The following is a 27,236-nucleotide window of genomic DNA, read 5'->3' on the forward strand; positions in this document are numbered from 1 at the left end:
AGCTGCCCTCAAGCGCCTTGATGCCCTCCTGGGGCAGGACAAGAGAGGGATTTGAGGGGTGGCTGCTTGCTGGCTGGGAACCATGGGTAGGGACATGGATTGTTCTGCAGGCTTCTCCCAACAGTGGATTTGCCTCCTTATTGTCCCCGAGTAGCGGCTGAAGAGGCTGGGCTGCTGCCAGCTGAGAACCGCCAGCCGTGCGGCATTGAGCGCCAGAGGAAAGGTTGCAAGGAAGGAAGCCGGAGACTCCAAGGCTGCAGCCAAGGAAGGCGGTTAGAGGGAAGAGTTTGGCAGCCCCTGCAGGGCTTCCACAAGTGCCCCGGCCACCTCCGGAGAGGGCCGAGAGGGGCCATTTCTCCCATAGCGACCAGGCAGAAGGCGCTGGGCGTGTTCCGTGGCGTCCTCCTTTGGCGCACCGGCGCCGCCACACGGAGTAGGTTGCGGAGTCCCGTTCAGGTCGGCCTCGCCAGGAGGTTTTATGCTGGTTTTATGCAGCCCAGTCAGAGGTCCCGAGGCTTCTGCTGCCCCCCGCCTCTCCCCAGCCTGGGCGGCCAAATCTACGGCCCACCGTTTGGGGCGCTCCCCGGAGACGCCTCCGCCCTGTGCCCACTTCTCCGGGACTAAGCGCCGCTTTGGAAGCATACCAGGCGGTCTCATCGCAGATCCGTCCCCGTCTGGAGAGGCCGGCAGGCAGGCGACGTTCCCAGCAGGTCGGCCCGTTCCTCCCTCGCCCCTCCGACGGCTCCAAAGGGGACCCGGCTCACCTGGGGACGCCAAGCGGGGCCGGTTCCCTCCACCCCGCCCGAGGCGGCAGGACGCGCCCGCAGAGCCCAGGCTGGCCAAGCTCCCGGCCGCCGCATCCGCAGCCCCGTCGGCTGGCCGGCGAGCGAGGCTCCCGCGGCTCCTGCGCCCAGGGCTGCCCACGTGGCGGCGGCGGCGGCGGCGGCGGCCGCTGCGCCACGCAGGCGGCCCCCTCCCCTGCGGAAGAAGCGCCGCGCCCGCCGAGAGCCTCGCTCGCTCCCAGGGCTGCCCAGGACGCGCGGCGGCGGCGGCGGCGGCCCCTCCCCGGCGGGGCCGGGCGGGCTGCTGGGAGTTGTGGTCCGAGCCGCCAGCGCCGGAGAGACCGTCGGTCTGGACGGGCGAGCGGAACCCGGCGGCAGGTTGGGCGGCCGGGCGCGCGCCGGGGAGGGAAGGGGAGGGGCGGGCGCCCCCGGAGCGGCTCTTCTGCCCGGAGGCGGCGCGGGGCGAGGCTGCCCGGAGGGCTCTTGACCCGCCGCGGCGCCCCTGTGGGCTGGGAGCCCGAGGGCTTCCTCTTGTCTTCGCCCCGTCCCGCCGGCTCTTGGCAGGGCAGCCCTCGCCCTGGCCACGCCTGTGTGGGCTGCTGGTCAGCGGCGTGGGCGGGCGGGCGGGCGGCTTCCCGGGAAGGTAGAGGCTTTGGCTCAGGCCCGGCGTCCGGGCTGGGAGTCCGGGACTCCTTAGGCGTCGCGGCGGAGCTGCCCTCCCGGCCTGCCCGATTTCCCTGCAAGCCGGGGAGCTCCGCGGTCCGGCGCCCGCGTTACATAAGGCTGCTTCCGCCCGGGAGGCCCCGACAAGACACGGAGCCCCCCCCGAAAAGGGACCCCCAGCAACCGGGGCAAGGAAAGCCAAAGAGTCCAAACTGCAAGCTTCGCGTTGGCCTCTTTCTCCCTGGGTTGGGGGGGGGGGAGGGCTGCTCTCTTTAAGGGTCCCATCCAGGCCATTTAGCTCAGGCAGAGGTTGTCATCACGTGTGGCCCCCAGGACGCTTCCCCTGGCACAGCACTTGGCATATAGTGCCCGGGTGCTGCTCTTCGTGGAGGGGCTTCACGCCTTTTGGGTCCCCGCTGCGTTTGGTGCTTGAATCTTTGAGGAAGAACCCCTTTGATGGAGGGCAGCCCCCCCCATCAAGGGTGGAGACAGCGCCAGAGGTGTGTCTTTCTGTCCCTGGTGCAGAGGGGGTCCCAAGTGGGTCTGAGCCCCACCCAGGCGCTGCCTCGGAGGTTTCTCCCTTTCCCAGCTGGGATGGGTGGGACGGTCCCCCCTCTGGCTCAGGGAAAGGCCCTAAACGGGCATCCCAGCTTCCCGCCTGAGCCAATGAGCCACAGCTGGGTCACCTTTGGGTGCCTTCAGAGCTGGTGACTCACCAGCCTCTAGATCCCTAACCAATTGCTGCCTTGGTACTAAGTGGGTGGCACAGTGTGGAGAGGGAGGGAGGGAGGCAGTTGAGGGGGTGGCTGAGAAAGGGCTGCTGGGGAAGAAGGAGGCAACCTCTGCTAACCACAGCTGAGACTGGCAAAAGGGCCACCCCCAAACCCGGGAAGCTCAAAGGGCTCCTTAAGGTTCAGGAATTATGGGGGGTGCCCCCCCTGCGCTTCTTTGGGGCACCGGGTGGTGGGGTGAGGGTGGGCCGATGGGACAGGCAGGAAGCCCCCTCCCCAGTGCCCCGTGTCTTCTCCTTTCAGGCTGTCCGAGAAGGAAGACCCCGGGGGAGGCTGAATTCCCACAGCCGCTTCCGGAAGGAGGAGGATCTTAGAGGAGAGGGCCAAGGCTCTCAGGGCAGCGGCTCCCCCCTCAAGAGACACGATGCCGCTGTGGGAAATCCCTTTGATGGGTCCAGCCCCACCAGCCACCTTGAGCCAGACCCATGGCTGCCGGATCCCTAGGAACTCTTTCGCTGCGTGACCGGCCTTTCTCAGATGGCTGAAGAAGCTGCCCAGATCCTGCCCAGATTGTCCTGCTGAATTTCCTCTTGGACCCCCGTTTGCCCCAGGCTCTGCCTGGCTGCTGCCAGGATGTCCCTGGAGGGTCTGATGTGCTGCTGTGGGTCGCTTGACTGGCTAAGGGAGCTCATCGGCTCTACCATCCAGTCGGTGCGGGACTGGGACCCCCCTGCCCTCAGCACCCTGGGCGTCCTGCTGGCCCTCTTTGTCTGGTACTGCTACCACGTGGGGCGGGAGCAGCAACCCCGGCCTTTTGCCACGGTGCTCCAGGGGGGCGTGGAGGTGGCCGGCCTGCAGAACGGCTTCAGCCACTGCCGCTCCCCCGAGTGCGTGCGCTGCGCCCAGAGCGATGGGTTGAATCAGAAGCTCTACCACAACTTGCAGGAGTATGCAAAGCGGTACTCATGGGCTGGCATGGGCCGGATCCACAAGGGCATCCGTGAGCAGGGCCGCTACCTGACCAGCCGCCCATCCATCCAGCGCCCGGAGGTCTTCTTCCTGCCTGACTTGCCCACCACTCCGTATTTCTCCCGGGAGGCCCAGAAACACGACGTGGAACTGTTGGAGCGCAATTTCCAGACCATCCTGTGTGAGTTTGAATCCCTCTACAAGGCCTTCTCCAACTGCAGCCTGCCAGACGGATGGAAGGTCAACAGCACGCCCAGCGGCGAGTGGCTGACCTTCTACCTGGTCAACCAGGGCACCTGCGTGCCCCGGAACTGTCGGAAGTGCCCTCGGACATACCGCTTGCTGGGGAGCCTCCGTACCTGCGTGGGCAGCAACATGTTTGGCAACGCCTGCATCTCTGTGCTGACCCCTGGCACCGTCATCACTGAGCACTATGGGCCAACCAACATCCGTGTGCGCTGCCACCTGGGTATGTTCTGCGGTCCCCCTGCCCGTGTCCTGGCTAGCGTCCTGGCAAGTGGGGTATTGGTCACCATCCAGGACGAGTGCCGGGTGGCCTTGAGCTGGTCAGCAAGGAGGGAGGCAAAGCATCCCCGAGGGGCCGGGGCTGCCCTGCGCTGCCCCTGCTGTAGCGTTCTGCCCACTCAGGCCCCGCCTTGCAGAGTTTGGGGGCCGTATGAGGGAAAGGAGCTTTATCTGACGTCACGTTCCCACTTCCAAGATCATTTGAAAAGGTGGTTTGTGGATTGTGGTGGCAGGAATCGGGTTCTCTGCATAACAAGATTTCTTTCCAAGTGGCATCGGATGCAGCCGGTTTAGTTTGGAATCCCATTCTGGCCTTTGTTCAGGATTCAAGGGACCCCGCTTTGTTATAGACCCACCGTAAAGGCTCATTTGCATGGCTGGCACAAGCTGGCTCACATACCAGTCTGGGCAGCTGCCATGGCAACTGCAGCCCCGACCTGATCTGTATTCTGCCAGGCAGCTGCCCAAGACGGAGGCCTTTGGCTAACCTGGGCTCCCTGTGGACTCCTCTGCGTTGGGGGGGGGGGAGCAGGTGCTGGAGATGCAACTGGGAATGGTACCGTGTGTGCTCCTCTTTGTGGCCAGCTGGGAGGAGAAGTGCTCTGGATGAGGCCAGTCTTTGGGTGGTCCAGTTGGGGGGGGGGGCGAGATAGTGGAGGGGCAGCTCCTCAGGCCAGGTGGCTCGGTTGATGCTGTGCCTTTCCTTTCCTCCCCCCCACTTGCAGGTTTGAAGACACCCAGCAGCTGTGAGCTAGTGGTGGGAGGGGAGCCCCAATGCTGGGCTGAAGGACGCTGCCTGATTTTTGACGATTCCTTCCTGCACACAGCCTACCACGCAGGCAAGTCTGAACCCCAGAGACCGGGAGGACGGTTTCCAGGCCTCCCCCCATCCCTGTGGGCAGGAGGGAAGCCTCTGCACCCGTCCCCTGGACCAACCTCCCTTCTCTTTGCCCCTCCAGGCTCCCCTGAGGAAGGACCCCGTGCCGTGTTCATGGTAGATCTCTGGCACCCCAACGTCGCTGCGGCTGAGCGCCAGGCCCTCGATTTTATCTTTGCTCCTGGACGGTGACGTGGGCTCCCCCTTTCTGGAGCAGGTTCTGTGTTTCTGTGGAGGGGGCCACCCTCCCGCCTGTGCAACACAGGCCCATTCACACACAGCTATGCGACATTTGGCCCCCAGGCCTTTTCCCCTTACAACCTCCTCCCGTCCACCCTTTTGCTTTGGGCTGGGCTGCCCTTCCCTCTGCCCCCCCCTCTGTGATTAGGCCAAATGCTGCTATAGTGTCCATCCCCCTTGCTACCTGTGCGTTGCTGTGCCTATTTTTCCACCTGCAGTTCTTGGAGGTGTGGATGAACTTAATTGTGCCAATCTTTCTCTTGTGAACCTCCTCCAAAGGCAAACCACCCAGTCACCCATCCTCACTGCAGCTTCAGAAACCAGTGGGCCTCCCCAGGCTGGATCCTGCCCCTTCCCCCCTTTCGTTGGCAGAAGTGAGTGGGAGCAAAGCAGGGCAGCGTTTGGGGGACGGTCCCCTTTTCTCCAGCCCTGCATTGGCTCCTTTGTGCCTTGTTTGGGGTCCTCCTGCCTGGACTGGGGCAGCATCCTTTGCGCACTGGTGGGGGGAGGGGCTGCCGTGGGCTCTCCCTGCAGTGGCAAGCAGGCGGGAGGAGGAGGAGGGGGGGCTTTCTGAGCAGCTTAGGGGCAGAAGCTGAAAGCAAGTCAGCTCCAAATGCCAATTCTTACACATCAGAGTCACGGGGCAAAGTCTGCACCCCACCTGCAACCTCGGGCATGGGGGCACTGTGGCTTGGCCAAGGCCAGGACTTTTCAATAAAACACTTGTGCTCAATTCCGGGTTTTTTCTTTGTGGCTGACGGGGGTCACAGTTAGACTTGGGGTCAGAGGGGAAAGTGCCACCTCTCCTCATCAGCCAGGAGGAGACAGGGGAAGCCCCGGGGGCCCAGCTCTCCTCTTTGCTCTGGGGGGGGGGGTGTCGGCCATTCAGGGGGGGGATCCCCCGGTACCCCTGTGGAACCCTGAGCCCTAGAGACCAGGAGGGAGCACATCTGCTGGAAATGGCAGCCCAGAAATGGTTGCTATAATGATTCACCCCCTTCTGAGAATTTGGGGACCCCCATTGCAAACACACTGCAAGACTCGATCAAGTGGGGATCAACTTCTGGGGGGGGGGGATCGGGTTCTCAGGGGCAACTGAGGCCATGGAAGTCACGTGGCCAAGATGAGCTTCCCTCGGCTGCTGCCTCGCTGGCTGCGGCTGACAGACGGCCTGCACAGACGGTGGCTGAGGCTCTCCAGCAGCAACTGCAGGCACAGAGGCCGTTTCCCTCCGTCTGGCTGAAAACACGGCCGCCCCCACTGGTGGGCTCCCTCCAAGGGCCCCAACTCCCCTCCAGGAGACCCAGAGCTGGGGATCAAGAGCGCAGGGCGGGGCCTCATTACGAATGCAGGCCGGGAGAGCCAGGAAGCAGAAGTCGGCAGTTTTATTCTCCCCCAGGCCCCTGCTTCTCTACAGAATAGAGATTTCCAGAGACTCCAGAGGAGCAGAGGGGGCATTGGGCCTCAGCCCATCCCAGGGCAGGAATTCCTTAGCAAACACCGCCCTCGAAACAGGAAAGCCTGGAGGAGTGCCAGCAGCAAGGTGGGTGCGGGCAAGGCAGAGGAAGTGCCACCCTCTGCCATTCAGAAAGTGCCTCCCAGAGGGGGAGGGGAAAGCCCCCAACAGCTGCCCCTCCTCAGTCACGCTCTTTCCATAGGCTCTGCCAGGGGAAGAGCCCCCCTCTGTAAGGGTGGTAGTGGTGGTGGTGGTGCACCTGTAGGCACTGGGGAGTTGGGCAGGACCTGAACTGCCGCTCTCTTTGGCTAAGAGGCCTCCGCTCCTTCAGGCAGGGCCACCAGCGGGCACGCCGTGGGAAGACATGGCAAGGATTCCGTGGGCCAAGCGCAGTTGGCAGGCTCCCAAGGCCTCTGAGCCAGAACTCAGGCAGTCCTGGGCAGGCGTGGTGGAGTCCACCTCAGAGCAGGTTCACCCCGTGCTTGAGGAGCTTCTGCCTGGCCTTGCCAGGCAGACCGACAATGCTGTCCCGGGGGTTGGGCACCCCCGAGTTGTAGGGCGGCAAACCCCTCTGCTGAAAGTAGCTCTCCTGGACAGCGTTCCGGCAGCCATAGACAGCCATGCTGGCATTTCTGAAAGAGACCAAGAGACGGGAAGGGGGTCTTTTACGCTGGGGGAGCAGTGCAAAAAAGATGGTTACAGCAACTGCGCCAACCACACACTCGGGCAGCAGCTGCCTGGCAAAAGAGCTGGGTGGAATCAGAGAGTTGTGTCTGCTGGGCACTGAGCCTCCGCCATTGCTTCTGTGCGCCACAGACAGTGCTGGGCTAACGGTGGCAGGCACCCGTAGTCTAGCAAGGTCTCACCCGAGCTGCCCAGTCCCTGCCCCGCTTTACCTGAGCGTCAGTTCAGAGGCGGTTGGCAGCTGCTCAAAGGTGGCGTGGATCAGGCTGGTGCCTTGCAGGAAGAGCTGGTCCTCGGGACTCGTGGCCTGCAGGATGTTGGCTGAAGGGACAAGTGGGGCCATCAATGATGCTGGGGCAGGAGAGGGACGGCTGCGTCCTTCCATGTTGGCCAGAGTCCTCCTCCCAGCCCCTCCCCCACTCACTGGTGAGGATGTTCTGGACGGCATCGTAGTGAGCAAAGTTGTAGGTGCTCCTGGCCGAGGGGAGAGGGTCCTTGGGAAGGGTTTCTGCCAGGTGGACCTCCAGGCCGTTCAGGGAAGCCAGGCTGCTGTGGTACTGTGAGTTTAGCAGGTTGGGTGGGAAGAGACAGACAGAAAGATTTGTGAGAGCTTTCCCCCAACCCCTCCACACACATAGTCCCACTTGGGAAGCTGCCTCCAGGAGCCTGTCCCAGAAAAGGTCCTGGAAGGCAGGGGAGCCATCCTGGCCCCTCTTCCTGAACGGCTGCCCTCAGGGCCTTGAGCGAGTTGGGAGGGAGCGCTTTTCTTACCACATCCTCCATCAAGTCTCCGGAGCTCACCAAGGGCTCTTCAGCCAGGAGGGCCAGCACTAAGCCCCGGATGTGGTGAAGGTACAAGGCCATCCTCACCAAGGGGGCTCCGTTTGCTCCTCCTGCGGGAGTCTCACTCCCTTTGCTGCTGGCCAAGTCCCCCTGGGACCCCCTGCGTAGATGGAATGAGATGGTTGAGTGGGCCTGCCCTATCCCCATCTGCCTCCCCTTGGAAGGGCGGGGCCCCTGCCACCCCTGGGGAGTGGTTGGCTGTCTGGACAGAGGGACTGCTCTAACTGAACATCAATGCTGTCCCTGCTCATCGCATTAGAAGGCAGCTGAGCCGCCTGGACTGGCACAGGGAGGCCAGAGGGCACCTGCCCTGGCAACAGAAGTGAGAAAGTGAGGCTGGGAATCCTCTCGGAGAGCTTGATGGAGTCACCGAAGCTGCAACGGATTCTGGCCTTACCTGGTCATCCACTCTACAGGCAGTTCCCGCAGGGTGGCTGCTTCGGCCTCCGAGAGGTAAACAGGTGTGACGCAGACCCCTGGTGGTAAAGTCAGCACAAAAGAGGTCAGGGAACTGCCTGGAGAAATGACCAATCCAGAATCCTCAGGCGCTCAGAAGGAGCTTGGCAAGTGGGCAGCAGGGCCAGGAGTGAACGGCTGGCTCTAGAGGGTGGACGGAGCCATGCCCAGTCTCCCAGCTTACCTTCTTTGAGCTGTGCTGCTCCCTTTTCCAGCCCATTCTACAATGGAAGCAGAGAGTTAGCCAGGTGATACCAAGCTGCAAAAAAAAAGTTATTTTTCTCAGACCAGGATCACTTCCCCCTTGATTACTACACCAGAACCATTCAAGTGATATTGACACATTTTCTATACCCCCACCCCCACCCTCCTGGGAGTGCCAAAAGGGCAGAGCTACAACTTACGCTTCCTTCCTCTGCTCCCTTCTGCAGCAAAACTCTGGCAGTGAGCTCAGGTGGCAGCTGCGTACTGACCACCCTGCATGGGGAAAGGAAGGAGGTCACCTGCAGGGGTCACACTCAGTTTATAAGCCCCCAATCCCTGAAGGAGGAGGTCCATCCAAGAGCACAAGGTGGCCCCTGACCACTTGGCCATGCGGAGGCCTTCACGTTGGAGGGGGGGGGATATGGGGTACAGGGGATCTGGCCCCAAACTGATACACAGCCGTTGGGAAGCTGATTGTCTCCAGGGTTGCTGAGCAAAGGCCAATAGAGGAGACCGTAAGTCTCAGTGCTGACCCCCTCCTCCTCAGACACTCACCGGCCCCCGTAGAGGATGCAGCCGGCCAGCACATGGCGAGAACGCTGGCAGCTCTGCAGGATGAGGGCAGCTTTCAGCAAGAGCAGAGGGTCCACCTGCCAGAGAGGAGAGAGCGGAGCAAACGGCCCTTATAAGCCCCTTGTGGCAACTGAAGGGCCTCGTTGCACCTGGCCCTTCCTACAAGAAAGCCCAGGGAGCTACAGGCCTTCCAGGGAGGCACCTTGGTTTTGTCCAAGGCCCAGAGGGAGTCAAAGACCCGGTGGAGGTCACTGGAGCTTTGCTGCAGGTGGCTCATATACAGCTCCCACTCCCGGTCGAGGTCCTCCTGGGGGCGCTCCTGGGGAGGACAGAGAGCAGCAGGTCGGCCCCACCCCTCAAGAGACAAGCTGCCCAGCCCCCCACCGCCATGCAGAAAGGCCCTCCTTTGGAGGGGGGGGGGGGCTCAGGCGGCCTCAATGAACCCAGAGCAGCCCAGGCAGGCAGGCAGGGGGCCACACACCAGGTAGGCCCGGGAAGCCGGCCCGTTGTAGAAGCGGAAGAGGCCGAGCAGCCGCTCCAGGAGCCTCCTGCAGCTGAGGTCCGAGAGGTCGGCGGTGCAGCCCAGGACCTGCGGGAGAGAAGGAAGGGCCGGCGTGGGCCAAGGACCACCCCCCGTCGCCCCCTCCCTCCCCTTCCCAGCCCCTCGGACTCACCCACAAGAAGCTGCCCTCAGTCTCCAGCGCGAACTTCAGCTTCCGCAACCGGATGAGGCCCGGCGGGGAGCCCGAGATCTCCAGGGCGCAGCGGGCCACCCCCGCGATCTGCCCGCACAGCAGCTCCTGCTCGTCCCGGGGGGCCTGCAAGGCAGGAGGGAGGCGGTGGGAGGGGGGGCGTGGGAGGGGGGGGCAGCCGAAGGACTCGAGAGGGGGAGGGGAGCCTACCTGGCGCGGGTGGAAGCAGCATATCCCGGCGCGGGTGGGGTCGCCCTCGCCCCGCACCTTCGAGGCGTCGTAGAGGAAGAACCAGCGCCACCTGCGGGAGAGCGGGCGGGCGGGGGGGAGGTCAGCTGGGGTGTGTGTGGAAGGGGGGCGGGGGGGGGCGGGAGCGGACGGCGTACCAGGCGGGGGGGGCGGGGGCCATTCTGGACTCGGCGAGGCCTACAAGAGGCGGGAAGAGCGACGTGCGCGGGGGACCGGCGGGAGGGAGCGGAGGCCCTGCCCCCCGCGAGGTGCTCTGCCCATGCTCAGAGGCGTCCGGACCCGGAGAAGCCAGCCACTTCCGCCAGGAAGTCACGTGAGCAGAAGCGGTTCCGGTGGGGGGCGAGGCTCCCCGTGGAAGAATCGCCCTCCTGGCTGCGCGGCGACGGGTGCCGCGGAGGGACGCTCCTCGCGTTGCGCGCTTCCGCTGCGGCATGTCCGCGGATGGGGGCCGCGCGGAAGGGGCCAGAAGGCGGCGGCGGCGACGGGCGGCCGAGGACGAGAGGCTTGAGGCGGCGGGCGAGCAGCAGAGGCGGCGGCTGCAGGAGGCGCTGTAAGGAACCTCCCACCCCCCCAAAAAAAAGAAGAAAAAGAGGGGAATGGAGCTCCCGTAGACCGGCGCAGTCTATCTGCGGAGGAGAGAGCCCCCACCCTTCTTAGCGTTGAGTTCCTCCCTCCTTTCTTTGGCAGATCCGAACTGAAGGACTCCGACTTCTGGGACTGCAGCCGAAGTGAGGCTTTGCTCAGCGGCCAGGCAGGAGACCCGCCCGGAGACAGCGCACGGCTGGGCAATCGGGAGGGAGAGGGCCTTGGTGGGGAAAGCGGGGTGGGGGGTTTCCTGGCCTGCGGACCCATTTTGGCCTCTTCCTCCCCCCCAGGAACCATCTTGCGGGCCCTGCGGAGCCCCCCAGCAGCCCAGCAGGAGGCCCCTCTGGGAGAAGCGGCCCCAGGGAGCCCCGGGGGCAGAGGAGCAGGGGCCCTGCGCTGCGTGTGCTATGGGCTCGGGAGCTTCTGCTCGTGCGGGAAGGCGCGACTGCAGCTGGCCTTCCTCCTGCTGCTGCTGGAGGAGCTGAAGGTGGAGCCCGTCGGCTGGGGGGCAGTGGGGGGGGAAGGGCAGGGGAGACCCTGGTGCCAGTCAAACACCCCCCCCCCCTGCTGTTGCCCTGCAGATTGCCCCGGAAAGCTGCTTCCTCTTCGACCCCGTCTTTTCCACCCTGGAAATTGAATTGCTGGGCGGCCTCGGCCTCACCGTGCTGCGATGGAACGAGGTGAAGTGAGGGGGGTTGAGGGTGGGGAAGCTAACGCGCCTGGCCCCACAATTGGGGCCTCTTTGCCGAGGTCGGCCCTGCAGCCCTCGGCAAGCCCTTTGTTGCCCAGGAGGGGAAACGGAGCATCGAGGGCCCCACCCTCTTCTACATGATCCACTGTGGGAAGGCCTTGTACAACAACCTGCTGTGGAGCAACTGGTCTGCGGAGGCCCTGTCCCAGATGGTGGTCGTGGGGAACAGCTTCCGGGGCTTCGAAGAGAGGTAGGCAGGGAGGGTGCCGGTGGCAGCCTTTTCAGGCCCTGGCTGAGTTGGTGCCATCCTGGCCTTTGAACCAGCAGACTGTGGATTCTTACACCGCAAGGGTGTGAATGGGTGATTTGGGCAGCCCTTTCCTTGGCCCCCTCAGGCCATTTGGCTGAAAGCTGCCGGAAGGCTTGCCTGAATTTTAACACTCCTGCGCGCTCACACACACACACACATTTTGTAATATCCCGTCTCTCTCGGCTCCTGCTTCCCATTTTAGGCTGCTGGCCAAAGTCTTCTGGGAGAATTACAGCTACATTGCCAAGGTGGGTCTTCCTCTCTAGCTTGGGTGGGAGGGACTCGTGGGCCCCCATTTGTAGAGCCCCAAAGCCCCCTTGAGACCAGAGCAGAACTTGCAAGCCAGAAACCAGGGCCAGCACATGATCCTTGGCCGACTGCTGGTGGCCTTGTGTGGGTCATACTGCATGGGGAGAGCTGAAGTCCCGGGACTGAGGGCTCCCCTCAGTTAGCTCTTCTGGCTGCCAATGTGCCCAAGCCCCCTGTGATACCCTCTTGTGCTCACCTGTCTGCAGGTGTTGGAGGCAACCCAAGAGGAAGCCCTTCCGCCCCACCTGCAACACCCTGATGTCTTCAACGACACATCTGTCCACTGCTTTCCTCTGCAGAAACTGAGGGGCCTCCCCCAGGACTGCTGGGCCTGCTGGACAGAGCCCCTTTACTCAGAAGACGCTCAGCTGGAGATTATCAGAAACAAACCCCAATAATATCCCCCCCCCCCAATGCACAGGAAAGGGGGGGGGAGCTGCAGCAAGAGTGTTGGGAGCCCAGCCTGTGGGCATGCAATGAGCCCTGCCCCACAAGCTGAAGACATTCAACTCTTGCTTAGAGCAGGATTGGGGGGGGGGGGTGTTGATGGAAAACGATGATGGTAGCTCTTTCTCCTTCCAGGAAACCATGCCAGGATTTCTCCCCAAAAGTAGCCGGGGAACCTTATATTGACTTTTGTAACCATTAAAAATATTCTCTTGACCCCTGTGCCTTCTATTAATAGCAGTTCCTCTTCTCTCCTAACTTTCTCAAGCTCCAGTGATTTGCCAAAATAATTGCTTTGCCCCCCACTGAAGGATGGGCAGTTTGAGCCTTTTATCAGACAAGCACCAGAATAAAGCATGCACTTTATTTACAGATGAAGTCCCTCTCACAAGGGGCTGTAAGCACTTTCTGGGATGGGGGGAGATGGGGCAGCCCTTTGGGCCCCTCCTGCTCACTTGGCCATGTCGATGAGGCTCTGCAGAGATGTGGGCACCCAGGTCTTCTCGCCCTGCACAAAGACCACCCCCCGGTCGATATAGATGACGATGCGCCCGAAAGTGTAGAGCTGCTTTCCCTCGTGCCGCTTCCCGATGACGGGCATGAAGACAATGTTGTGCTCCTCTGCTTTGGTCTGGATCAGGTCTTTGAAGTTCATGGGCACAGAACTGGCTGCCATGCCGATCCCGCGCTGGGCCATGTTCTCAGCTTCTCGGCGCTCCTGCATGGCTTCGTACTGGAAGTCCTTCCGGCGTTCTGTATGCGTGAGGTAGGCGATGTTCTCCCGCGCACCGGGCTGCATGTAGCCCCCTATCAAGGGAGGAGCAGAAAAGGGATGAGAACGCCTGCAGCCCTACATGTGCACTGCCCCCTCCCTGTAATTGGCCAAGGATCCGGCCTTGAAGCATTCCAGATAACTGGGAGGACAGCATCCGCCCGAGAGCCTCCACGACACCCACCGACGCTGGAGGAGACAGCTCTGTTCATGATGTCCAGGGCTTCATTGAACTTCTCCTTGATGGAGGGGTGGGCCAGCACCTGGTCAGAAAACATGGACTTCCAGCCCAGGTACCACTTGGTGATCTCCTCATAATTGGGGTTGTTGCTGAGCCAAGAACAGAGCACCTGTGGGGGGGGGGGGAAGAAAAGGGACATGCAGCAGCAACCCACCACAAGCTCCACTGACTCTTGGGGGCCCTTCCATGCTACTCCTGCCAGCTCAAAGGCCGAGGAGAGGCTCCTGAGCAAGGGAAAGGCTGCCTTCTTCAGCAGGGTTTAAGGACCAAGATGACCAACTGCTTTAGGGCTCCAACCACTTGGGGTATGGTGGCTCTTAATCTGGGCCAGAGCCCGAGGGACACCCACCTGCAGCCACTTGGGGAAAAAGTGCTTCTCCAGAAGCCCCACCAGGCTGGAGACAGAGATCATCCCTTCCCAGTCCATCACCCAGAAGAAGGCGTCCATGTGCTGCTGGTGCGGATTGATGATCAGCTCGTTGAGACACAGGCCTGTGGGGAGGGGAGATCAGCAGGAAAGGCTGCCAGCCATCAACCCAGCCTCCTGGGGGGCACAGCAGACCTGTTCCCCCACAAGCGCCTTGGCTCCTTCACAAGCAAACCAACAGGCTGGGCCAGCCTTGTCGGTATTTTGCAGTTTTGCAAAGCCTGACACTCTTGGGCAGTGGGGTGGACCCCAAAAACTGAACCAGGGAGGGGGAGAGCAAGAGCCACCTTGGAGCCGGCCGTTGTCCGTCTTCTCCCTTTTGGGGGGAGGATTCCTGCCTCAGCTCTAAACCTCCACATGGGGATCAGCCACTCGCAGATAAGCTGCCCTTCAGCCCAAATCCTCCCGCCTGAAAGCAATGGCCTTCTTGTACCAAGGCCAAACAATGGTGGCCTGCCGGAATCTCAACATCTGGGATTTCAGGGCCAGGCCAGTCTGCCCACTTTCTCTTTCCTGCTCTCACCCAGTTTGGGCACAATGTTCTTGACCATGAAAGCCTCCCAGGAGCCTGGAGTGAAAACCTCCTTCCAGGGTTGCAGAATCAGCTTGGCCGAGGAGTCGCTGGGGTGCCACTTCTGGAGGGCGCTGGACAGTTTGCTGCGGACGGGCGAGTAAAGGGGCTCGAGCCGGGCCTGCATCAGGGGCAGCCAGGGGTGTATCCACGAGTGGATGGGCACGGTATCGGTCAGAGGGTTCCAGTTCTCCACCTGAAACAAGAGAAGTGTAGAGGGCGGGGCTGCTGAAGCAGCTTCCCCACATTGGCCCAAGGAATTGCCCATCACACCTCCTTCTGTAGTTTGGGGAAGATCAGCTGGTCAAGAATGTTATCCAGGATCCACACTGGAATGATGTGCCTCCAGCTATCCAGGAAGTCCACGATCAGGATGCAGTGGCGGGGCTGCCACTGGACCACAATGTTTCGCACGTACGGCATCCACGTTTCCCACATCAACCTGAGGATCCCAAGCGAGCAGTTCAGGGCCCGAATCCCCCCAACCCACTTAAAGATTCTCCTGGGGAAGAGTCCTTCCCTGCTGGAGGCTCACCTGTGAAAGGCATCTGAGCCGAGATCCTGTGCACTGTGGGAAAGCAAGTGGTCGTTCTCCAGCAAGGCTTTCCATTTGGCCAGGATCTCCAGGCCGGCTGTGCAGTCCTGCAGAGAGGAAAGAGAGACATGACTCCGATCACACATTTGGTGAGATCCACAAGCCTTCAGAAGCTCACTTGGAGCTGCACCCAAAGGCCCCATGGAAGCCCCACCTTGAGGGGATCCCAGTTCTTGAAGTAGTCCTTGACCAGAGGGAAGACGATGGCCACAGCCAGGTCCACGCGGTCTGACATCTGATACTCTTCGTAGTACTTGTCCTGGAGGGTCTCAAATATCTTGACACACTCGGGCAGAGTTAGGGGGTCCTCACAGTTGGGCTGCATCCGCCTCTCACACTCTTCCACCAGCTCCAGCACCTTGCTGAGGTTACGGATGTCTGTCTCCTCCTGCAGAAGCACCTTCTCCATTTTCTCGATCTCGTGGCTCAGGTTGACCACCATGTCCCGCTCATATTGCAGCTGCCGGTCATTCTGGATGATCTCCTGCTCCGTCAGGTCAATCAGCAGCTGCAGATTGTGCTCCAGCTCTGGCAGGGAGAAGGTTGGTGTCCTGGCATCCTTGCCCAAGGCGGGCAGCTGCTGCTGGGGACCATCTTCCGGGATGTTGTGCTTCTGGCTGATCTGACTATAGCTGTAGTAAACCTTCTGCTCCCGGCCCGTCATGTCAATTACCTTCCAAAAGAGGGCAAGAGGGGCGGCATAAACACATAAACAAACTTAGGCTGTTGCTGACATCCATTCCACCCTCAGAGCCCCAGGGAAGCAGCTGGAGATGTATTAAGGACTGCAAGCTCATTCCATGGCGAGACTTTGTTGCTGTTTTTCCTGGATGGAGCAGAACCGCTTAGCCCCTCCCCCTTCCTCCTCCCAGCTCACCTTGACCTGCGCCAGCTCCTTCTGAGGGGCAGACAGCTGCTTGCCCGCCCTGCCCTTGGCTTTCAGCTCCTCCACTGTCTTGTAGGTATACTTGGGCTTTTTTTTGCCCCCGCTGGGGTCCTTCCGCCACTGGCTGAGTTCCTTTTGAAATTCCTGAGGGGAGAGGAGGAAGGTCAAAAACAGAGGCAAGCAGGGTGCAATTCACAAGGCACCCATTTTTTATTGACCAAGCAGGAGATTGCATGTGATGGGTGTGTGTGTGTGTGTGTGTGTGGTTGTTGTTCCCCCAAAGAGGTGGTTTCCCAGCAGCCGGTCTCTTGCAGACCTTGCTGGAGAACAGAGGCAGATTGGATCATGCTAACCCTGCCTCAAGTCTGAAACGGCTGGCATGAACCACTCGGGCTCAGGAAAAACAATTTGCCACATAGAAGTACATGAAATCATTGCCCTCCTTGTTTTGCTGCACAGTCTGGAGTGGGGGGAGCTTTCTCCAACACCAGCCCCAACGTGGCAAAGGAGAACCTGGGGCCGTACCTCTTCCTCCTCTTCATCAGAGTCGACAATGGGGAAATCTTGCAAGGACTGTGTGGTTCGCTCCGAGCCGTATGCCCCAATGGCTGCCTTTCCTTTCCTCTGCTTGGCCTCAATGGGGTTGATGATACCTAGGAAAGGTCTTCAGGGTTAGCGAAAGGGAGGAGATCTTCCTGCAGAGGTCAATGGAGGCTCCCCACTGGAGGATGTCAAGAAAATATTGGACAGCTGACCTCCAGCCCGTCTTTTGGGTTACACCACCAAGCTCCCCTGAGTTTTATAAATGGCTAACTTGGGACTACCGTGGATGAGAGCCCAGTTCTCAGAGAAGCAATGGGGATGCAAAAGGGGGAGTGAGGCCACGCTGGGTAGAGGCAAAGGGGGGGGGGGAGCCGGCCCTACCTTGGGCATTCTTCCCCAGGCCTCGGCCGGGCACGTAGCCCATCTTCTGCAGGAGCTTCTGCCCGATGCCCTTGGTGTGCCTCTCCCAGCTACCGAAGTCGGCGAAGGACTTGCTGCCGCCCAGGAAGCCCTTCTGGCTGGGCCTGAAGTTGCCGCCCTGCAGTGGAGGGGGAGAGGGAGGGTGAGCCCCGGGGAGGGAGGGAGGGAGGGAGGGAGGCCGTACGGGGGTCGCCCCTTCCCCCCCCCGCTCCTCCTCACCGTCCTCAGCTTCCTCGGCAGCGCCTCCTTGTGGGGCTCCTCCGCCCGCGCCCCGCCCTCCCCCTCCTCCTCTGAGTCCTCCTCGGCGCCTTCCTCCGCTGCCGCTGCCGCCCCCTTCCTCAGCCCGGCGCTGATGAAGCTCACGGGGGCCGAGAAGTCCCGGGACCTGCGGGGGGGGGGGAGAAGGGGGGGAGGGAGGGGGGTCACGGGGGTGTTCAGGGCGGGGGGATCCGAGCCCGGCTCCCCCTCCCCGCCCGCGCACCGCTTCCCGCCGAAGCTGGGCCTCTCCTCGTCCGAGTCGCGCTCGGCCCAGAGGCCGTAGATGGCCTCTTCCTTGGTCTGCCGGTGCCGGTGCCGGTTGGGGTTGAACTCGTTCTGCAGGTCCCACTCGCTGATCTCGAAGCGCTCCATCTCCACGCCCTCCTCCTCCTCCTCCATCTCCCCGCCGCCGCGCCCGTAGAGGTGCGAGAGCGACATGGCGACCGGGGAAACCGCCAACCCTAACGTCGGAACGGCCTAGCGGAGCCGCCGCACTCCACTTCCGCTCGCCCTCCGGAGGCTTCCGGTGCTCAGGGAAGCCTCTGCGCCTGCGCGGGAGGTGGCCGCTCTCTCCCCCCGCCTCGCTGGCGTGGGGCGTGGCGAGGGATGCGTGCGTGGAGCGTCGTTCTTGCTGGCCTTTGTCTTCGATCGTCCTCTCCGGACTCGATTGCTTTGCCTTGGGGGAGCCCCGTCCCCCCGCGCACCCCCCGGCCTCAAAGCCCCTCCCCACCGGTTGCCCTGGGTGGCCGCTTTTTGGCAGCCGATGCCAAGTGGAAGCCGGGGAGCCTCCTGCTGCCCCGACGGAGGGACGGAAGAGGGCTTGGCTTTGCGGTTGGGAGGGACGGACACCGAGCAGTCACCGGGCGGGAGCAGGGGAGGAATCGGGGCTGTGGAGGTGGCAGCGCTGGACTCCTAAAATCGGGCTGAGAAATCAACCAGCCGCTTAGGTGGAAAACCTCGATTTGCGCGTCCGTTGAAGCGAAGAGAACCGTCTTCGACTTGCAAGAGCAGATGCCATTGAAAGAAAATCCGATGGGAGGAATGGAGAACCTTGGGCAGAGAGCAGAACAAGGAGAAATAAGGGCGGTGGGGGAGCTTAAGCCAGAGCTGGGGGCTGCAAGGAAGGTGGATCAGACAGACTATGGTGAGGGAAACTAACGGCGCTTTGCTAAATGGCCACCTCCCATCCCAGGAGGCTCCCTCCAGAGTTTGTCCTAATCCTCCATCTCTCCCCCCCCCCCCGCTTTTCTTTCTGTTGCGCCATCTGCCCAGAGATGTCAGGAGAACCTGTTAGGGTGGCAAGGGACTCCCCTCGACATGAGCTCCCAGCAGCTCAGAAAACCCGAGCAGAAAAGGCAGCTGTGGGGAGTGAGAGGAAACATCCAGGAGCTTTAAGCGGACTCTTGCCATTGCCAAGAAGCTAGCCAGACCACCACCACCCCCTCCCACCCAGCACTCTCTCGTTTCCCCCCTTTGGAATGGTGCAGGTTAACTTATTTCTTTTTTTCCTCCCTTGGGGAAACAATTCCTACACAAATCAGCTATCAAAAAATCTGCAACCTTATCAGGCAGTGCAGTGTCTCAGCTGAGCCTGCCTTTCAAGGAAAGGCAGCGCCCTTCCTCCTAAACAACCACAAGCCGATAGAATGCATCCACAAAATCCAGCTGCAGCTTTGCATGGTCCATGCATGGGCTCTGGGGTCATTCAAGGGACTAGCCTTGTGCTGCTCCTCGGGTTATGTGGAGGCCACAAAGGTTGGCTCTGACTTCATCAGTCACGTGATGGATGGCTTGATCATCAGAGGGAACATCTTTTGAACAAAGCAAAGTGTTTGCTGGCTGAGGTTTGGGGCTCTGCAATCCCACCTCACTTGGGATTGCATGTTTCCTATTTCATAAGAAAATGCCAAGAAAATTATGGGAACATTCCCATTCCAGGGACTATCAAATACTTAATGATTGATATTTTAAAAGCATTGACTCGGTTAAAACAGGGTTTAACTGTTCTCTCACAAGAACAGAATCTGAAAGAGAATCTCATGTATATATATTTTGGAATTAATAAATAAATCTCTTTAATTTGGTAAATTACTGAGAAGAGAGAATTAAAGAAGACAAGTGCCAGTAAGGCCAAAAGCGCTCTAAAGAGGATATATAAACAGGTAGCTGAAGTCTGCAAATTAGAGAACAAAAAATACAGGATGGTTTTAACACAGAGCCTGAAAAACTTGTTCCGCAAACAAGTATAAAATTTCCCCCAATATTCTTTATGGTTCCCTTTTTATGATGGCAGAGCAATGTCCAAGCTTGGTACATGACTTCTTTCCCGGAACTGGAAAGTCCAAACGTGACAAATTAATGGCAAAATGAAATGTATTTCACAGATAGCATTGATTTGGCAATATCAGTAGCAAGCAATATGCTTGGATAAAAGACTTCCACTGTCACTGCAAATTTTCTTCTCTTCAAAAAAAGGGGGAGCAATTTGCACCTAAATGAGAGCAAGGGGAAGAAAGCAGAATTACTCCTGAAGGCGGTCTTCAAGCAAGCTAAACCAGGGTTTCCTCCTTTGCTGCGAATTCAGGGCTGAGGGGATGATGCCCCGAAGAGCATCGGGGCATCTTCTCTGCAACCCCACCTGAGCTGGAGACAAGATCTGCTGGGACACACCAAGGCATACCTGGAAATCGTTGGGTTGGTCAGTGAAAAGCAGTCGTATTCAGAGTCCCCTGCAAAGATCAAACAGAAAGGAAGGGTCAGCGGCTTCTGAGCTGGGCAATTTCATTTTTGCATTGGTTGTCGGGGGTTTCTAGCTTTCCAAACAGGTCCAGATAGGAACAAAGTTGGTCAAAATATTTTAAGGGATGCATACTATTGAATTAGTTATTTCAGGCTGCAGGAAATTCATATATCAAATCTCAAAGTGGTTTAAACTCTAGGAATTATGCATGTGAGGAGTTGCCTTTGCAGCAGTCAGAGAAGAATGACAAGGCAGAGCCACCCACAAGAGAAGATGGCGCTGGCTAACAGGATACTCTCAATGGGGCAGCATTTCAAAGATGGGAACGTGCCTGTTTTGGAATCCTCCTTATCCTTTCCCTTGAAAACTACCCAGAACCAGAATGGAAAGGTATTTGGGGAGAGGACGCTGGTAGGCCCCAGGGAATTATGCCTTGCTGAATTAGGAGCACTTCTGCAGCCTGAGAGAAGAGGAGGATGGAGGCGGAGAAACTGACCTGAAGGTGCCCTTTCAGATTGGCAGGTGTTTTGAAGTCCCCATTCAGGACCTGGAAAAGAGGAGCACAGAGTCAGCCGCGTCAGCAGAATTGCTCAGCCAGGCGATCAGCATCTCGCTCTTGAAAAGGTGGCCCTCCCCGTCCCTCTTTCAGCCAGAAGGACGCCTGGGAGGGGCTGATAGAAATCCAGGACTCTGCAGCACTCACCCGGTGGGTGTTGTTGAGCACCATGGGGTCTGGGCTGCCGTAGTTGGGAGGGTTTGCATAGGGGTCGTAGCCCAGCCTGGCCAGCATGGGGGCAATCTGAGCCATGTCCTGCACCACGTCCTCCGGAATGTGTCCCAGCCACTTGGTCAAGGCCTCCATGTTCACAGGCTTGATCACCTGGTCCGTGGATCGCTCGATCCTGTGCAGAGACCAGAAACGTGTGTGTGTGTGTGTGTGTGTGTTGCGCTGGGCTTTCCTTCAGATCAAGTCCAGCCTGAGGACTTGCAAGCTAAAGCTGAAACGGCAGAACTGTCTCCCCTCCCACCTGAAAACCTTTGGGGGAGCGCCCTGGTTGGCACCCCAACCTTCACGGGAATCCCAGGCCCTGAAGTAGAACCGGATCCAACCCAGCCCAACCATGGGGTGACCCCCAGCTGGCCCCTTACTTGGAAAGGGAGACCCCGCCTGGCTTCCCAATCAGCTCCTCATGGTGCAGGACAGCATCGCTCCAGGCGATGTCCAGAAAGTCCATGATGGCCCGCATGGATTTCTGGGGGTGCAGAACCAGCTGCTCGTAGTAGATGGGGAGGCAGCGTAGCCGGCCGATGGCCAGGCACTGGGAGTACATCACCTCGATCGCTTTGTTCCACTTGCCCAGGCAGTCCCGGTAGCTCCGGAGGTCAAAGCCAGCGATGGTGACCTTCCTGGTGATCATGGAGTGGACGGAGGCCCGCCCGTCGCGCACCATCAGCAGGAACTTGGAGTTGGGGAAGAGGTGGGAAAGGTAAATGGAGGACTTGAGCGTGAAGGGGTCCTTGTTGCAGAGGTAGCGGGCCGGCTCTCCGTGTTTGGCGATCACCTCCAGGATGAAGGCCTGCATGGCCGCATCCAGCACCTGGTCTGTTACCCCGGCTTCATCCAGACGCATCTTTTCTCGCCCGGATCGGGACCAGGCTTGGCGCATGGCCAGCACCCGTGGGATGATGCGTGTCTCTTCCCCACAGCGCACCTCGGGGTGCGCGTCCAGCATGGCTCGCATGAGGGTGGTCCCACTCCGAGGAACTCCACCAATGAAGATGAGTGGCATCTCCTTACTGTAGCGATACTCGACCCGGTTAGAGTCCAGCATCACCAGCTCCTCGCTCTCGGGACGCATCACGGCCCGGCTGAGGCCCTGGCCCAGCATCTGCTGGCACTGCAGCATCTGCTGGCCCAGGTGGGCAGAGACCATCAGGGCGATGGCGAAGCCCATCCCCATCAGCACTCGTCTCACGGTCAGCCGCATCCTCGCCTCCTCCACATGGGACCAGCGGTTGCGCCACCTTCAACATCTGGACCCTGCGGGGACAATAACAGAAGGTGGCTTAGGCCTTTGCCATGTCTGAGCCCCCTCTAGGTGGGCGAAGCCCCCCCACCTGCTTGCATGAAGGAGGGCATAGGGGAGCTCCACTGTCTTGCCCTGTTCCCCCCTTCCCCCCGCAGCTCTTCAGCAAGGCTTCCTTGAAAAGGGTTTCGTGCCAGGATTGCTGGGGTGGGGGCAGTCCATACTGCAATTGCTGGGGAGGGCAGCCCAAGACCGACACTCTGCCCAATTCTGCCCAATTTCACCATGCCTCCACCTGCTCTCCTTCCCACTGGCCTTCCATGCCAATGGGCCTCCAGGCTTTTACCTGTTTCTGGCAGCTTTTGAAGGTGATAAACTATGAATGGCACAAAGCAGGGGCCAGAGTGGGGCAGGGGGTGGGAATTGCAGGCGGGGCCATCAAATATTCATCCCTCCCAGCTGAGAGATGTCGGCCCTTTGCTATGGTGATGACAAGGGGCTCACCTTCGCTGGCGGAGGTCATTTTCCTGCTTGCTCGTTGCTCCCTCTCAGCCCAACAGCAAACCCCCAAATGAGGGAAATTCAGCCTGGGGAAGGAAAGCCCAGTCAGTTGAATGCTCTGCAGGGGCCGCCTCCTGCAGCGGAGCTCCCCGGCTCGGGTCCCCGGACGGCTTCCTCCCGGGCAGAAGCTGCCCCTAGTGCTGCCAGTCTCCCCATGAGAGCAGCTGGGCTTAAAGCTGCATTCCAGATCGAGCTGGAGGAGCATTAAACCCAGCAGCCTGTTTCGGGGACAAAGACCGAGCCTGTTGCCACGACAACAGACAGGCGGCCATGCTCCACCAAGGCAGGCAGCCGGAGAGCCCCTTGGAGATGCCTCTCCCTTACCAAGGCCAGGTACACACACAATGCGCACACGCATGCATAAAGGCGTTGGGTGGCCTAGATAAAAGGTTGCACAATCAAGATCGAGAGGCTGGTTCCTCCAGAAGGCGGCTGCTCATTCCTTTGCTGCATTGGGTAAACAGGAAACTTCTGTTCTACAGAAGAGTCCCAGGGACTCTTCCGTTCGGCCCCATGCTCAGGAGACCCCAGGGGTACCAACTGCACCCTCGGGGGGAGGCATTAAGGGGGGGAGGGTCTGTCAGGAGGAATGTGCCCGGACAGTCAGATCAGAGGCTTCTGGGTGACGTGTAACCTCACCTTGCAACATTTAAGGAACCAAGCAGTACACCAGCATGGATGTACAGTATGTGTTCCCCAGGAGTAACAGATCATTTTATCCAGCGTTTGAAGGGGGAGTATATGGACAAAATAGAATCCTAACACTGAGCAACTGGCATCCAAAGGTTGCTTTGGCTCCTCGGACTGCCGTTTCTGACTCTCAGACCAGCTGGCTGAAAGTCCGGCTTGTGTTCGGACTCCCAGGCTCCTTGGGATAAGCGGAAGTGGAAAGTGCCCCCCACCCCGGTCCGTAAAAGGCTGCCTAGGGAAGAGAGCCAAAACCACGTGAGAAAGATGGGGCCAGCCTGGGACCTTGATGAACCCCTCAAGTGCAGGTACCAGTTTCCTGGGGGCCTGCACAGCAAGTGCCACTTGAGGGGGCTGGACGGAGTCTGCCCACAAAATGAAACAGCTGGGATGCTTTGGAAACTGCCTCCTACCAGGATGTGGCCCTCCCGTCCCATCGCCCAGCACATCTGGCAGGAGAAGCCCAGAGGGAGGGGACAACTTTGGCCCTTGGTGGGCAGGCAGGCTTCATTGGGCGACTGACTGCAAGAGCAGCTCAGCCTGCCTGGGCCGTGTGTGTGTGTGTGTGTGTGTGTGTGTGTGTGTGTGTGTGTGTGTGGTGTGTGTGTGTGTCTCCTGGGCGGGTGTGTGTGTCCCTCAATGCGGCAAAGCCCACAGGATGCTCCTCAGTTCCAGCAAAAAGAGAGGCTCCCCTCCTGGATTTACAACTGGCCAGAAAGTCATGAGGCTTCTAGAACCATCGATTCGGTTGCTAGGGGACTGGTGAGCCACACAGCTGCCTGCACCACTATGGTTCAGGCTGGTGGTTGCTCAGTCGCCCACGCCTGCCCAAAAGCCTCAGGGGGGCTTTTCGGAGGTCACGGAGGGCATTTCCAGTTTGCTCCTTAAGCGCTGGAAGGAGCCTGGGCGTGGCACAGTGCGTGGGGTGGAGGGGGGGGGAGAAATATTTTGAAATGTGGGCTCTAGGGCACCCCCTCCCCCCATCCAAGACTGGAGGGAGCCTGGGGGTTCGGCTCTCTCTGTTCCAAGGGAGCTGCCTGCCCAGTGGATCCCAGGGTCAGTAGCATTTGCTAAGAGCTCCCCCAGCCCTTAAACAGACGGGGTGCCCACTCAGCTGAGCTGAAGAGCTTCCCATTAGGGGGAGGGAAGGAGAGACACTGTCCTGCTGGGGAGCCCTCCCTCCCCTCTTGGCCCTTTGGAAGGGGGGGAAAGGGGCTCGGGAGGTGGCTGGGGGGTGGGGGCAGCCCTGGCGAGCCCCCAGAGAAGAAGAGGCAAGGAGGGGGATGTCTTGAAGACAGCACGGGCTCTCCCTCCGCCTGCAACAGGAAATCAAGAGCCACAGGGTTCTGGAGCAGCGGAGGAAGAGCGCATGAGAGTTTCCTGTGCCACTTCCGAAAGCTTTGCTCTTCAGTTTGACTCAGCCTTCCCTGAAACAGATCGCTCCTCCTGCAAAGGGCCCTCCAGCGTGGCTGTTTTCAGAGGGGCAGAAGAGGGAGAAGGGCCTGGGCAGCCCCTTCTGCACCTTAGCATCTGTGGCCGGGGCAGCACAAGGGTCTCATCTGCTCCTGAAGCCCCCAGAAGCCCCCTCTCTAGGGTGGATCACCAGCAGGACTTGGGCCACCTTTTGGCCTCTTCTAAAGGACAGAAATCTCTCTGGGCGCCAAATAAACATCATCATCGTTTCCTTCAGTGCTGGGCTGACCAGGGTGGCAGTAGAGAAGAGCAGGGATACCTGACCCCCAACCCTCCCAAGCCCCACAAGGCCAAATCTCCCACTGACCTCAAGTCAGCTGGGGTGGGGTGGGGGCAAGTGTGGCTCCTTTCCAATGTCCAAAAGCAGTTTCTGGAGCAGTTTCTTTTGAAGGAAAGCAGGTCCCAGTTGATGGGGGAGAGGGGAGATTTGTCCTGCGAAAGGCGAACCCACCGGAAGGGAGTCTCCAGAGTCAGAAGCACTCTATCTCTGGGCCTTGGGGTGATCCCAGTCAGAGGGTCACGGGCCTTCTTTCCCAAGAAGAACTGAAGATGTGGGGGGCGGGGGGGGTCCCCCAGCCACTGCCCAACTGGCCTTCCGGGGGGGGGGGTTAAGCCAGCTGTGTCGGGGAGGCATCCGAGGCCGAAGCGGGGAAGCGGCCGAGAGCATCGAAGAGAGCACAGCGGCTGACCGACGGTGTCGGGGCAAAAGCCTTGCCGGAGCCGAGCGCCACCGGGCCCTTGTCCGGGGAGAAGCGGGGCTCCCGGAGGGCGCCAGCTGGCAGGAGGCGAGGGCGGCCTCGGCTGCCGCGGAGGAGAGGGCGCGTGGGCGGCGGGCAGAGCCGGGCTGCGGAGCGCCGGGGCTACTCACCGCTCGAACCGCGGCGGCGGCGGTCCCCTTCTGCCAGGGAGAGCGCGGGCAGACCTGGGGCGGCTTCGCTCCTCCCGCTGCCCGGCCGGCGCCGAGAGACGTCACGCGCACGGAGGAGGAGGAGGAAGAAGAAGAGGAAGGCGCCCCCCCCGCGGGGCCTCTCGGAGCAGCGGCGGCGAGGCTGGGCTGGCCCTCTGCAGCAGCTGCCTGAGTCCGCCTGGCCGCCGCGAGGTTCTTGGGGTCCCGCCGGCCTCCGTGCCAGGCTCACCTTTCCGCGGGAAGCCCAGCAAGGCGGCCGGCTAGAAAAAAAAGGGGGGGCGCGGCGGGAGACGTCGCTGGGCTGGCCCGTCCAGCGGCTCTGGCGTCCCCGGCTCTTCTGCTCAGGGCGGGGAAAGGGCAGCTCCAGGGCAGTCCCGAGCGCCCGTCCCGGGGGAACGAGGCCACCGGGTACGCGGAAGAAGCGCGCAGCTTCCACGGGAGTCGTTTATTCTCGGGCTAGAGAGGAGCCCCCCGCACGCAGATCCTCCACGCCGCGCTCCCTTCTAGCCCCGAAGCCCCTGGAAGGCGGCGAAGAGACGCCTCCCACGATCGGGACCCCGAACTCCCTGGCTGAAGCCTCCCGGAGAGCCGCACGCCGCTCCCCCCGCCCTCCGCGGAACGCGACGCCTGGACTGGGCAAGGTGGGCTTCAGAGGGAAGGGGCGAACTACAGTTCCCACAATGCCCCGCGTGTGGTCCCGAAGGTGGCTGTGGCGCCAATCGGGTGGGCGAGGGCCGGAGGAAGCCCTCCTCCCCTCCGCGCTGTCGCTGAAGCATCATGGGAATTGAAGTCCGAGCTCCGTGCCTCCCGGCTGAAGGTCACAAGCGTGTCTGGACGGCGACCCCCGCCGCGATGCACAAGCTGCTCTCGGGGTGACCCCCGCCCTGCCCTGCTCTGCCCACGCGAGCAGCTGCAGTCCGTGCTGCGCCCCATCTCTCCTGCCCCCGTCCCCAAGAAAGGGGGGGGGGGCAGAAGCCTTCCCTCGGCTCTCCGCCTTCCTCCTCTCACCCGCTCCGGAAAGAGCCCCTTCGCGGGTAGCATCGCAGCCGGGACCCTCTACGCACCGCCCGGGACGCTCTCGCCCCTCCTGGACCCCGGGAAGCTGAACCGCCCCGGCTATTCCGAGCCGGGCTTGGAGCCCCCGGTCATCAATGCCCTGTCCTCCGGCGGGCGCTGGCAGTCTCGGGGCCGTAGCGGGGCCCCCTTCCTTCCTTCGGGGGCTCCCTGGCTCTTCCCGCGGAGGCTCCCTTCTCACTCACAAGGCCGCCGCGCAGGCACTTCGGGCACCAGGTGGCGACGTTCAGCAAGGAAACGCCTCGCCTGGCTCAGCTGAGCAGCCGGCCTCCTCTGCTGGGCCCCCGCTTTGTCCGGTTGGGGCGCGGGCAGGATGGTCTCGGGCTTGGCGAGGGGGCGCTGTCGCCCAGCAAACCGTTTATTGGCCTCCATTTATTCCCCAACACCCGGACCCCCCACCCGCCCACGTGTTGTTGCTGCTGCTGCTTCCCGCCAGTTGCCCCCACATGCAACCCCCCCCCCCCCACTCCCAGGCATCGCCTAATGCAGGAAGGAGGTTTGGGAGGTAAGGTGGGTTCGGAGGCAGCGTTGCCCCAGGGACCTGGCAACATTTTCTGGGCCCAGCCTGGCTTCCCCTGCAGGTGCTGGGCAAAAGAACTGATTTCCTGGGCATCTCCTCCCACTAAGACCACCTTTTTGTTTCTTGGAATGTCCTTTTTGGAGGATTCTGGCTACAATTTGAGGGAGGAGAAAGGACTTCTGTGGGAGCCCTTTTAAAGCAAAGCTTGGCAAATGCCAACTGGCCAGGAAAGAAGATGGAAGACTGTC

At 60.8% G+C, this 27,236-nt stretch overlaps 5 protein-coding genes across 9 annotated transcripts; 2 read left to right on the forward strand and 3 right to left on the reverse strand.

Moving 5' to 3' along the window:
* Window positions 1-1,052: 1,052 nt before the first annotated feature.
* Window positions 1,053-5,510, forward strand: ASPHD2 (aspartate beta-hydroxylase domain containing 2). Of its 2 annotated transcripts, none has more exons than XM_081966731.1 (4): window positions 1,053-1,160; window positions 2,480-3,614; window positions 4,396-4,509; window positions 4,630-5,510. In XM_081966731.1, the coding sequence occupies exons 2-4, from the start codon at window positions 2,810-2,812 to the stop codon at window positions 4,737-4,739; spliced, it is 1,029 nt and encodes a 342-aa protein (XP_081822857.1). In that variant the 5' UTR covers window positions 1,053-1,160; window positions 2,480-2,809; the 3' UTR covers window positions 4,740-5,510. The 2 variants fall into 2 exon arrangements, with proteins under 2 accessions (XP_081822857.1, XP_081822858.1); XM_081966732.1 differs by lacking the exon at window positions 1,053-1,160 and adding an exon at window positions 1,712-2,152.
* A 643-nt stretch (window positions 5,511-6,153) lies between these two features.
* HPS4 (HPS4 biogenesis of lysosomal organelles complex 3 subunit 2) lies at window positions 6,154-10,377 on the reverse strand (the record flags this gene model as incomplete). Its single annotated transcript, XM_081966580.1, has 13 exons — window positions 6,154-6,875; window positions 7,140-7,248; window positions 7,352-7,484; window positions 7,699-7,870; window positions 8,168-8,246; window positions 8,411-8,447; window positions 8,631-8,703; window positions 8,986-9,080; window positions 9,206-9,322; window positions 9,485-9,592; window positions 9,678-9,821; window positions 9,906-9,996; window positions 10,082-10,377. 13 exons carry the CDS (start codon window positions 10,375-10,377, stop codon window positions 6,704-6,706), a joined length of 1,626 nt encoding a protein of 541 aa, XP_081822706.1. The 3' UTR covers window positions 6,154-6,703.
* Window positions 10,358-12,502, forward strand: SRRD (SRR1 domain containing). Of its 3 annotated transcripts, XM_081966585.1 has the most exons (7): window positions 10,358-10,494; window positions 10,632-10,672; window positions 10,820-11,016; window positions 11,111-11,209; window positions 11,319-11,470; window positions 11,733-11,778; window positions 12,046-12,502. In XM_081966585.1, exons 1-7 carry the CDS (start codon window positions 10,376-10,378, stop codon window positions 12,235-12,237), a joined length of 846 nt encoding a protein of 281 aa, XP_081822711.1. In that variant the 5' UTR covers window positions 10,358-10,375; the 3' UTR covers window positions 12,238-12,502. The 3 variants fall into 3 exon arrangements, with proteins under 3 accessions (XP_081822711.1, XP_081822709.1, XP_081822710.1); XM_081966583.1 differs by having other exon boundaries at window positions 10,632-11,016; XM_081966584.1 differs by having other exon boundaries at window positions 10,632-11,016; window positions 12,139-12,502.
* A 129-nt stretch (window positions 12,503-12,631) lies between these two features.
* TFIP11 (tuftelin interacting protein 11) lies at window positions 12,632-17,543 on the reverse strand. Its single transcript, XM_081966579.1, has 12 exons — window positions 17,223-17,543; window positions 16,961-17,126; window positions 16,703-16,859; window positions 16,304-16,431; window positions 15,770-15,922; window positions 15,047-15,565; window positions 14,833-14,939; window positions 14,571-14,739; window positions 14,250-14,493; window positions 13,649-13,791; window positions 13,243-13,408; window positions 12,632-13,093 (listed from the first exon to the last, which is right to left on the reverse strand). Exons 1-12 carry the CDS (start codon window positions 17,435-17,437, stop codon window positions 12,738-12,740), a joined length of 2,523 nt encoding a protein of 840 aa, XP_081822705.1. The 5' UTR covers window positions 17,438-17,543; the 3' UTR covers window positions 12,632-12,737.
* A 1,506-nt stretch (window positions 17,544-19,049) lies between these two features.
* On the reverse strand, window positions 19,050-26,658 carry TPST2 (tyrosylprotein sulfotransferase 2). Of its 2 annotated transcripts, none has more exons than XM_081966582.1 (7): window positions 26,459-26,658; window positions 22,271-22,353; window positions 20,889-21,780; window positions 20,443-20,641; window positions 20,236-20,286; window positions 19,680-19,728; window positions 19,050-19,490 (listed from the first exon to the last, which is right to left on the reverse strand). In XM_081966582.1, the coding sequence occupies exons 3-6, from the start codon at window positions 21,725-21,727 to the stop codon at window positions 19,699-19,701; spliced, it is 1,119 nt and encodes a 372-aa protein (XP_081822708.1). In that variant the 5' UTR covers window positions 21,728-21,780; window positions 22,271-22,353; window positions 26,459-26,658; the 3' UTR covers window positions 19,050-19,490; window positions 19,680-19,698. The 2 variants fall into 2 exon arrangements, with proteins under 2 accessions (XP_081822708.1, XP_081822707.1); XM_081966581.1 differs by lacking the exon at window positions 26,459-26,658 and adding an exon at window positions 25,356-26,037.
* Between the last annotated feature and the right edge of the window lie 578 nt (window positions 26,659-27,236).

The sequence above is a fragment of the Natrix helvetica genome, assembly GCF_964273705.1.
Source record: "Natrix helvetica genome assembly, chromosome: 14".
NCBI classification, from domain to species: domain Eukaryota; kingdom Metazoa; phylum Chordata; class Lepidosauria; order Squamata; family Natricidae; genus Natrix; species Natrix helvetica.

Excerpts from the sequence above, each read along its gene's own strand:
- ASPHD2 (XM_081966731.1), top strand. The coding sequence starts at position 2,810 with ATGTCCCTGGAGGGTCTGATGTGCTGCTGTGGGTCGCTTGACTGGCTA. Across the intron at positions 3,615-4,395 it reads CCGTGTGCGCTGCCACCTGG|GTTTGAAGACACCCAGCAGC; the intron begins GTATGTTCTGCG and ends CCCCACTTGCAG. Across the intron at positions 4,510-4,629 it reads GCACACAGCCTACCACGCAG|GCTCCCCTGAGGAAGGACCC; the intron begins GCAAGTCTGAAC and ends TTGCCCCTCCAG.
- SRRD (XM_081966583.1), top strand. The coding sequence starts at position 10,376 with ATGTCCGCGGATGGGGGCCGCGCGGAAGGGGCCAGAAGGCGGCGGCGG. Across the intron at positions 11,017-11,110 it reads TGCTGCTGGAGGAGCTGAAG|ATTGCCCCGGAAAGCTGCTT; the intron begins GTGGAGCCCGTC and ends GTTGCCCTGCAG. Across the intron at positions 11,210-11,318 it reads CCGTGCTGCGATGGAACGAG|GAGGGGAAACGGAGCATCGA; the intron begins GTGAAGTGAGGG and ends TTTGTTGCCCAG.
- TFIP11 (XM_081966579.1), bottom strand. The coding sequence starts at position 17,437 with ATGTCGCTCTCGCACCTCTACGGGCGCGGCGGCGGGGAGATGGAGGAG. Across the intron at positions 17,127-17,222 it reads CCCAGCTTCGGCGGGAAGCG|GTCCCGGGACTTCTCGGCCC; the intron begins GTGCGCGGGCGG and ends CCCCCCCCGCAG. Across the intron at positions 15,923-16,303 it reads CTGATGAAGAGGAGGAAGAG|GAATTTCAAAAGGAACTCAG; the intron begins GTACGGCCCCAG and ends CTCTCCCCTCAG.
- TPST2 (XM_081966582.1), bottom strand. The coding sequence starts at position 21,727 with ATGCGGCTGACCGTGAGACGAGTGCTGATGGGGATGGGCTTCGCCATC. Across the intron at positions 20,642-20,888 it reads GGCGGGGTCTCCCTTTCCAA|GATCGAGCGATCCACGGACC; the intron begins GTAAGGGGCCAG and ends GTCTCTGCACAG. Across the intron at positions 19,729-20,235 it reads ATCTGAAAGGGCACCTTCAG|GGGACTCTGAATACGACTGC; the intron begins GTCAGTTTCTCC and ends TGATCTTTGCAG.